The sequence below is a fragment of the Anopheles cruzii genome, chromosome 3 (genome assembly GCF_943734635.1).
Source record: "Anopheles cruzii chromosome 3, idAnoCruzAS_RS32_06, whole genome shotgun sequence".
Lineage (NCBI taxonomy): Eukaryota > Metazoa > Arthropoda > Insecta > Diptera > Culicidae > Anopheles > Anopheles cruzii.
Window position 1 is genome coordinate 19,585,066 of NC_069145.1, and position 9,688 is coordinate 19,594,753.

At 54.5% G+C, this 9,688-nt stretch overlaps 1 protein-coding gene across 1 annotated transcript; it reads left to right on the top strand.

The window, feature by feature from the left end:
* The first annotated feature begins 3,660 nt into the window (after positions 1-3,660).
* LOC128272128 (protein neuralized) lies at positions 3,661-8,206 on the top strand. The gene is made up of 3 exons (XM_053009876.1): positions 3,661-3,808; positions 6,103-7,847; positions 7,931-8,206. Exons 1-3 carry the CDS (start codon positions 3,661-3,663, stop codon positions 8,204-8,206), a joined length of 2,169 nt encoding a protein of 722 aa, XP_052865836.1.
* The last annotated feature ends 1,482 nt before the right edge of the window (positions 8,207-9,688 follow it).

Here is a 9,688-nt window from a genome sequence, read left to right on the forward strand (position 1 = left end):
ATCTGGGTTAGCTGATCGTGGAAGCGATCCGCCAGCGTGGGGCTCGTGATCCGGACCAACACCGGCCCGGCCCGTCGTTGAGTCACCTTAGACCTTTCTCGTGCCGAAGAAAAGAACCACTTAGCGGGCGCGCGCAAAACGAGAGACTTTCTCAGGGTTTCAATGTTTCGCGCAAATCCTCTTCCGCCGTTTTCCGCCTATGCACCATTAGCCCCCCCCCCCAGCGCCTAACCTGGAGCCACCGGGGGAACCTGGGAAACCTGCGGGAAGGTTTTTGGAAGGAATCCACTTCACCGTTTTGACGCGACCAGGCGCGTTTGGCAGGTCGTGCCATGGGGATGCACCCCTGCGTTCGGTCACGAAACAGCATGGGAGCAACATGAAGACTACATGATCTGAAACTGTTCACACGACTTCTTGAACCGCCCGGCCGCCGGCAACCGTGTTGCGTATGATCCAGCGGTTCCAGCGTGTTAAGTGCACGAAGACGCCCGGGAACCGGGAACGCGTTGCGATGGATGAACCGACCCTCCCGGGTTTTGGAAGGCCAGTGATACTTTCGAGATTATCTTTCGGCGGCGGTCGGGTGAGTCAGACGAGCTCGGTGGCTCGTTAATGGGTTGCCGGGGGTTAAGGGCGATGGGAAAGAATATTTTTTCGAGGGCCCGCGCGTTTTGGGTGGTCAAGAGCAGACCCCGAGAATGGATGGATATCATGGAGTTGGGTCGTCTGCTGATAGAGAGTCTAATGGGCCGTCGCTGAGTAGCAAGGCGGAACGTGGACCAAAAACCAACTAAAGATCACCAATCGAGGGGGGGTAACCTATCGATCCCCGCCTGGTTGGGAAGTCGAACGGAAGGACGCGCTCGTCTAGCGTTACAGACGCGATCACCAAATTGGCACCCCAGTTCCCGTTAACTTCCTGTTCCGATGGAACTCGTATCTAGCCTTCAAGAGCTACAGCTACACACACACACACCCACACGGATCTTGATGGAAGACGCCGTGAGAAACCCATTCCTTTGGCTAAACTCTAGCTCCAAAACGAAGAAAGGGTTCCAAGATCATGACGGCGGTGGCGGTGGCGGTGGAGGCGATCACGATCGCGTGATCCGTGGCGCGGTCTGCGGTGGTGTCTATGGCTCCTAGCGCGTCCACGTTAACACACGGGTTGAAAAGTCTTGGGTCTAAGGGGGAAAATGCGGTGTCTTTGGTCAATGTTGAATTTATACATCAACGTCCTCTCTTTCCAGCGCCGCTTTAACATTTCAATACCTCTTTTGTCAATCGATTCATCTTTTCCCACAAAATAAGTCTCAGTTTCAGCCATAACCTCGTCATTCGAGTGAAATTTCTAATCGATGAGCATTGTTTTGTCGTCTACCAGTAGTCGCTGGGAGCCAAATCTGGCGAATACTGTGGATGTGGGATCAATTTTAAGTTCGATTCATGTCTTGATGAAACAAACTTCGTTTCTTCTTCATATACCGTAGTTTTTTTGCATTTTCGGTATTCAAATGTCCCCAAAACGCTGTATAATTTTCACTGTTGATGGTATTTCCCTTCTCAAGGTAGCCGATGAATATTACACCCAAAATACCGAGCCATAACCTTTCCAGCCGATTGTTGTGCTTTCGGGCGCTTTGGGCGAGGTTCACCACTTGCTCTCCATTCAGATGACGATCGTTTTGATTCCCGAGTGAAGTGATGGATTTAATGTTGTTTAATGTTTAATCCATTGTCATATATCGACGCAAAAAAATCAGTTTCTTATGTTTAACATGGCCAAACACTGCAGCAAACGCGGAAGCCACATGGAACAGAGCTTTCTCATAGTCAAATGTTCATGTAATATAAAGCCAACACGTTCTTTTGATATCTTTATGATGTCATTTAACTCACGCAACTTCACTTTTCGATCATTCAAATCGATATTGAGGATTTTTAAAATGTTTAAAACATACGTTCGATCGTTGGTTCTGATGTAGTGGAGTCCTCATAACACTTTTCAAGTCATTGTTGCACTTGAACGGTATTTTTCCCATCAAAAAGCAGTGTAACATTAAAACACGAAATTGCTTTTGAGTAGCGAAAGTTATGAGTAGAATATCATGACATTTTAACAGCTCGCTTTTGAAGGTTAGTACTAAGACTAGCGCTATTTATGGTTGTTAGGCCCGCGGCTTTTCAGCCCATGTGCGCTACTAGAACAAGCAGGGCCAAGGAGCTCGCGAAAGGCGAACACACACCGGGCACCGGGCGGCGGGGGAATCTCCCACGTCTATCGCGCGCCGTCTAATGCGGTGATGCGCCTGGAAATGTTGTGACCCGTCGACTCCTAACGCGAACGAGCGAGCGAGCGAGAGCATAACGAAAGCGCTGGCAGCTGGCGAAGACGTGCGCAGCGGGCGCAGGCGGCAAGCGCATCAGCGCCGGGAGATCCGCCGCCGCCGACGGCCGTGTGTGCAGCCGATGAGTAAAGCTGAGTGTGTATGCGGGCCGGGCCGTGGCTCAGGTATGCGTATGTGCAGCCCCTAGAGAGCCGCGAATTTATGCTGCGCCGCATGAGAGAGAACGAGAGAGAGCGCAACGAGTGAGTGAGACCGCCGGTGGCCGGGTGTTTTTTTCACGGCCCTCTGCCTGGTGCTGCTGCTGCGCGAAGGAAAGGACGAAGCCAATGCGAGCGAGCGAACGAGACGGCAGGCCCACAGTGCGTTTCGTTCCCTCGTCGACGGGTGAGTCGAAATACGCAAGTCGAGTTGAACGGAGAAGTTAGTTCTGCTCAACTCGTTTCCCGGTGCAGACGTGCCTCTTTTCGGTGGTCTGACACTGAATCACCTCGAACCTTGGTGGCTGACTTTCGTTCAGCAATCCGCGGACGTGCAGCGTTTGATGAAACCGCGTCGTAAAAAGTAACATCCTGCCAGTAACATTAAAGAGCATTGGTGAATGCACAAACAACAAACTCTTTGACACCGAATCATCGTCGTACCTCTCGTGTCCAGTTTTCTTGTGTTTCGAGAGCGCGAGATCGAGATTTGTTGTGCTTTCGCTCCCGCTCGCTCGTGAGCTCACGCGTTCTCTCGCTCACTCTCGCGTTCGCTCGCTCGCTCCAGGAAGAGGTAGAAGCAGCGCTTCGAACCGTGGGAAAAATCAGTGACGATCGCGAAATTCCGGTCCCGGCGTGCTCGCGCGCGCGCGCGCGAAGTAGTTAAAGACACGCGGCCCACAAACAGAAAGAGACGGAGAAGAACCGGTGAAGAAGAGCCGAGTGAGTGAAAGAAGCCAAAGTTCGCGAAAAAAGGGGCCTTCTTCGATCGCCGATTTCGCACGGATTCGTTCGCAAGATCGCAGCGACCGCGTTCGGTGTGCGTGCGTGTTTTATTGTTGTGGCCACCCGTAACACAAACACTTGGTCGCCTGGGGACCTCCCCCCAGCAGCGTCAATAAAAAAAGGAACACCCTGTGTAACGTAACAACGGCCAGAACGGTGGAGAAAGTTTGCTGTGCCAACGGTGTTGGTGGTGGTGATCGTGCGCAAAGTGTCCAAACAAACCGGACACCGCGCCGGAAGTGGAAGCACACGCACGCAGTAAACTCTTTACTTGGTTCTCGGACGCGTTCCGCCTCGCACGGGGTGGACGATCATCAGGCCTCTATATGGGTGTGCTGAAGCCGATCAGTTCCGGTGCCGCTATCGTCGAGTGCCAGCAGCAGCAGCAGGGCAAGCAGAAAAACGACACAATCTTCTCACCCATCAAGAACAAGATGAAGGTGCTGAAGAAGATCAAGAAGCGGATGGGACTAGGTTAGTACCGGGTTCGCGTCTTTAGCGAGGTCCTTTGGGCTGCGTTCGGGGCAAAAAAAAAAACGGTTGCACTTCCCCCTTGTCGTAACAGGATATTGCCCGTAGGGCGCGGACTCGGCGGCAGCTGCTCGTCGGCTTTTCCCCCTCGAAAACACGACCCGTGTGTGTTGTGCGTGCGTAACCGTCACCGTAAACCGTCGTTTTCGTAACGAACTTTTTCCCCCTCGGCTTTTTCGGTCGGTCGCACTCGAGCGAGGTCGCCAGGAAGAAAAACCCCTGTCCGGAACGAGGCGCAGGATTACGTTTTTCGGGCCGAGCCAAGCATAGCAACGCTCAGCATATTTATGTCGCTCACTCGAGCGCGTCGCAATTATTACGGCGATGGCCAGCGTGCCGTGACGGGCCGGGCCGGGGACTTACGGTTTGGATCGGACACCAACCGACCACCGTGGACTCGGTTGCAACCGGAGCATAGGGCGCTCCACCCGGCGCTGGAGCTTTTCACGGTGGACCGCGTTCTGATGGAGAGAACTGCGCGAATAAACCGCACCGCACCAGAACCGGACAACCGGAACCACACCAACCCGTCGACCGTGATTCCTGTGGTCCCGACACACCCGACTGTGGCCCGACCGACGCTGCGCGGAAGGTATCGTCGCGCCGGCCTGTCGCCCGGTCCGGGGCTCCAACAAATAATTAATTCCAACCTCTCTCTGTCCGAGTTCGAGTTCGAGGGAGCAAAAAAGGGAGAGATAGAAAAAAAACCGAGGTAAAATAATAACGACGGCGGCCACAGGAAGACCGGAGCCGGAGCCGGCATCACACACAAAAATTTTCATTACTTCACTTAACGTTTTTCCCACCATCCCGCCGCCGCCATCGGTGGCGCCACCCGATTGGCGGCCACTTATCACCGGACCACGAGCGGGGGCCTAAGGTGCTTCTGCCGCTTCTCCCTTCTTTTCTTGTCCTCTCGCTTTATGCCACATTTTCCGCGTGCTTATCGACGGTGGCGTCGCCGGGGGTTTGATTCGATCATCGCGGCCGATTATTATTCCGTCTCCGGGCCGGGCGTCGGGCCACTTTTTTCTTTCCGCACACGGTGTGTGACCGCCACCGGTGGCGTCAATCGCGGTGACGCGCCAACTTTTCTGTCCCACGGCGTGTCCACGTCGGTGTGCGTTAGATGCGCCGAGCGCGAAGACCGTCTTGGGACTTGGGAACAGCATGGAGTGCAGCGAACCTCCGCCAGCTGTCCACCGTCCTGTGAAGTCCTGAGTGCGAGTTCCTTACCGCAATGTGTGAGACGAATCGGATGCCAGGGGTTTTATGGCACATCCTATCCCATCCCTTACCGACCCGTGTCCTTGCACGGTACGGAAAGATCCTCCCCCGAAGAGAGGGCCGTCCGTTTGTGTTTCTAATCAACATCTGGCCAGTTTCTCTCCGGGCCCATTCTCGATGGGATTCCCGGCGGGGTTGGAAAATTGAGGCGGAAAATTGGAAAACCTTTTACCCCGTGCGGTCTATAAATAGGGTGCGGGGTGTGGGTGTTGTTGACAAACGTGAAGATTTGGCCAGATGTGGACGTTTTTATTTTGCGGCTTGCGGCGCAAATCCCTTCCTTAATTAGGAACTGCAAATCCTGCTCTTCAGGGAGCGACAGCCCGTTATTTTCCACGATGGCCACAGATAGAGCTATTAATTCGAGCGGCGGACGAAGAAAACGCAACGAACGACGAACGGAGACCTCACAAATCACAAACTGCTGAGCGGCGCTGAGCGGACATTAAAAACATTAATTGATCGAACGCACCGGAATGCGCTCGTTGGCGCCCGCCGTTCCTCCCTAGTGCTTCTTCGCCCTTTTCAAGTACCCGAAACGCGCTCCCCGTTATAAGATCGAAACCGGATGTCGCCTATAATCGGCCCCCTCCACGCGCACGGCGCAATGCGGGCGCACATGTGGCGAAGGCGAAAGCGCAAGAGAAGAAAGAAAGCGCAGAGAAAGAGGGGCGCGGACTGCGCCAGCAAAAGCGGTCGCGGAAGTGCCACTTCCGATGCGCGCTACGCACGTTTTCGGATTCTTCGCTTCCGTTCCGATTCGGTTCGTGTTCCGTTTCGACGCGTTTTTTTTTCGGGTCCCCCGGTTAATGGGTCACATCCTTCCTGCACCGGAAGCCGATCGATCACACCTGCGCCCGGCGTCATTCGATCGTGCCCTGGCTTCTGCTTCATCTCCTCGAACGTCTGCTAATGGTCCTTTTTCTCTCTCTCTTTCTCTGTCTCTACAGCCACGAGGAGTGCATCGTCCTGCCCGGGGCCGAACAATCTACCTCCGCTCCAGTTCCACACGGTGCACGGTGACAACATCCGGATCTCGCGCGAGGGCTCGGTCGCCAAGCGGTACGAGTCGTTCTGCAAGGGCATCACGTTCAGTGCTCGGCCGGTGCGCGTCAACGAGCGTGTCTGCGTCAAGTTCCTGGACATCTCGAACAACTGGAGCGGCGTGATACGGTTCGGGTTCACGTGCAACGATCCGGCCTCGCTGCGCGGCAACCTGCCGAAGTACGCCTGCCCGGACCTGACGAACAAGCCCGGCTTCTGGGCGAAGGCGCTTAACGAGCGGTACTGCTACCGGAACAACGTGCTCTTTTACTACGTCACTATGTCCGGCGATGTGCACTTCGGCATCAACGGCGAGGAGAAGGGCGTGTTCATTACGGATGTGGACGCACGCGGTCCGCTGTGGGCCGTAATCGACGTGTACGGCAATTCGACCGCCATCGAGTTTCTCGATTCGCGCATCTACATGTTCCAGGCGCAGCAGCAGCAACACCAGCACCAGCACCAGCATCACCAGCACCAGCCACTGGCCCAGAGTCAGTCGCGCCGCTCGACGGACCAGGAGATTGTGCCGCAGCTCGAGTCGCTCAGCATCAACCAGCACAACCACCAGCTGATGGAGGAGCGCCCGCTGCCTGCGCCGACGACCTGCGGCGGCAGCGGAATGCTGAGCCCCACGACGTCGGTGAGGTACAACAGTCCGGCGCCGGGTTTGCTCCCGTTGCCGTTCCATCCGGTGCGTGGCCGCAACATCAAGTTCTCGGGCGAACGCTTCGTGGCGAGCCGGGCCGATACTGAGTTCTGTCAGGGGTACGTGTTCTCGCCCCGTCCGGTCAAGATCGGCGAGCGGTTAATCATCCAGATCCTGAAGACCGACCCGATCTTCGTCGGGTCGCTGGCGCTCGGCCTAACGTCCTGCGATCCGGCGACACTGCAGCTGAACGATCTGCCCGACGACTCCGACATGCTGCTGGACCGGCCCGAGTACTGGGTGGTCAGCAAGGACGTCGCGTCGACGCTGGTGCGGGGCGACGAGCTGTGCTTCAGCGTGACGGTCAACGGCGAGGTGCAGATCAGCAAAAACGGTGGCCCACCGTCGGTGATCATGCACATCGATCAGTCGCTCCAGCTGTGGGCCTTCCTCGACGTGTACGGTTCCACCCAGAGCGTCCGCCTGTTCTCCCACACGCTCCCCGTACCGGGTACCGGATCCGGGTCCTGCGCCTCCAGTATGTACGATGTCCGCTCGATGGGTGCGGCCACCACTAGTCAGCAGCAGCAGTCCGTCAACCGCAGCCTGCAAGTACAAATGCAATCGTCCGCATCCTGTTCGTCCTCGGCCGGCCCGGAAGCAGCCTCACTGGCCGCCGCCAGTTGCCGCTCGGTGACGGCCACCGTGCGCCCCGATATGATCCAGATCAATCCGGGCGGCACCGTCCTGGTGGTGAACCTACCGCCGGCCGATGTCCTTTCGCAGCAGCAACAGCAACAACAGCAGCAGCAGCAAGGCCAGACTGCCCAGGCCACGCTCGTAACCCGCGGTATGACCGCTTCCGCTTCGACCCTGTCCGTGCCGCTGTCGACGCTTTCGCTTTCGTCGCACACCGGATCGACCGGCACCGTCGGAGAACTGATGGCCACCAACAACAATAACAACAACAACAGCTACGCCGCCAGCAATGGTTACCCTGAGGTAGGTGTCCCGACCCGGTTCGAGTGGCGGTTGGAAATTCCGGAAAAACGGTCACTAACGGATAACTTTCTCTCTCTTTATAGTCACTTCCTTCGTATAACAATGCAGCGAACTACTCGACCGCGGCGCTTGCGACCGGCAGTGGGCCAACGACGACCGCCGGCGGAATTTACAGCTCGACGAACTGCGTCGACTGTACGATCTGCTTCGAGAAACCGATCGACTCGGTCCTGTACATGTGCGGCCACATGTGCATGTGCTACGATTGTGCGATCAAGCAGTGGCGCGGTATCGGCGGTGGCCACTGTCCCCTGTGCCGGGCCGTCATCCGTGACGTCATCCGGACGTACAAGTCGTAAGAATGTGCCCGGGGGATGTTTTTAGCACGGCTTAGCCAAAGAATAAGGACAACATTGTGATCCGAGCGGGTGGCGCGTACTTGTGATGAGGATGGTGGTTGAAAAAATAGCCCGTTAGTTGTTGTTTGTTGTTGAACGATTGTGCGCCTTCGCCAGCGATCCTCGATGCGGAACCCATTCGCAGGCCAAAACATAGTAGGAGAGAGTGCGATAGCCGGAGAGAGAGGCCAATGCAAAGCAGCCACCGTATCCGGGGGCCCCCTAAATTTAGCACTGATAATTTATTGCTTGAAAGATAAATTATTGAGTAGTCAAAATTTGTAGAGAAAATGCATTTCGGTTCCGCTTTTTGGTACGTGAGTTTCACGGGGCCTTGCGTGTATGGATGGCGTGATCGAGTGATCGAGAAAGTGGCAACCAGGGGCAGTCGAGCAGTGTGGGGCCTATAAAATAGATGGGATATACATTATTTAGACCAAATCGCGCGCCAGTAAGGCCAGATATTTTGTGGTCGGTTTGTTTCTTTCACTTTACAACAACGCGATACGATACGGCCAGTTTTGAGGAGGGCATTGCTGCGCAGTGGCCCGGTTTGTTGTTGGCCGCGGCGAGAGCGAAACATTTTTGCCAAATAAGTCACTCTTCCAAAAATAGCGAGCGCGTAGTAGCGAGAGAGAGAGAGAGAGAGGTAGTGCAAAATAGTAGCATATAAGGACACAACTAACTAAGATAGTGGCAGAACCGCAGAAAGTATTGTCGAGGCGCAAGATTGCGATTCAGAGCCGCCGCTGCCAGACGAGGCGCTGGCGCTCGGGCGTCCCATCTATCGATTCATTATACTTATTTTCTAGTCAAATAGTCAAAGCCGCCGTTTTGGAAAGCTACTATTGAATTAAACAAACATACTGTCAATGGAAACAGAAACAAAATTATAATTGGCTCATTGTTGGTTTGGTTTGGCACGCACTGCGGCGCGATTTTACTTGTCCTTCCTCATTATTTGCTTCTGCGTCAGGCAATCAGTTGCATCACGATTGGAATTGCATCGAGCTGGAATTGATCGTAGTTTTGTTAAGTAGTAGTGATGTATGATTATACTTCGGTTTGTTTGTACAATGAATCCGCAGCTATCCCCCGGGAGGCAAACGATTTGGCAAATCATTTCGTGGACGTTCGGTCAGTCAGTGAGAAAGTGCGGAAGGAAGGCGTTAGAATCACCAAAAAATGTTGCTGCGTAGGATGTAGGACTATGTGCTAAACGATCGCAACATGTGTTTGCGCATAATTTATTGTTACGAGAGCCACGAAGAGCACGATGTGCGAACGATCGATCGGATTGATTGTATTATGTTTTTCTTATTGTGAACCTAGCACTAAGGCCAAATCGAAGCATTATCAACTAATGAACTATTAAATACAAAATTAATTGAAATCATACACATGGCGCGTTGGGTTTTATGGGATCCTGGGAACCGCCTTGGC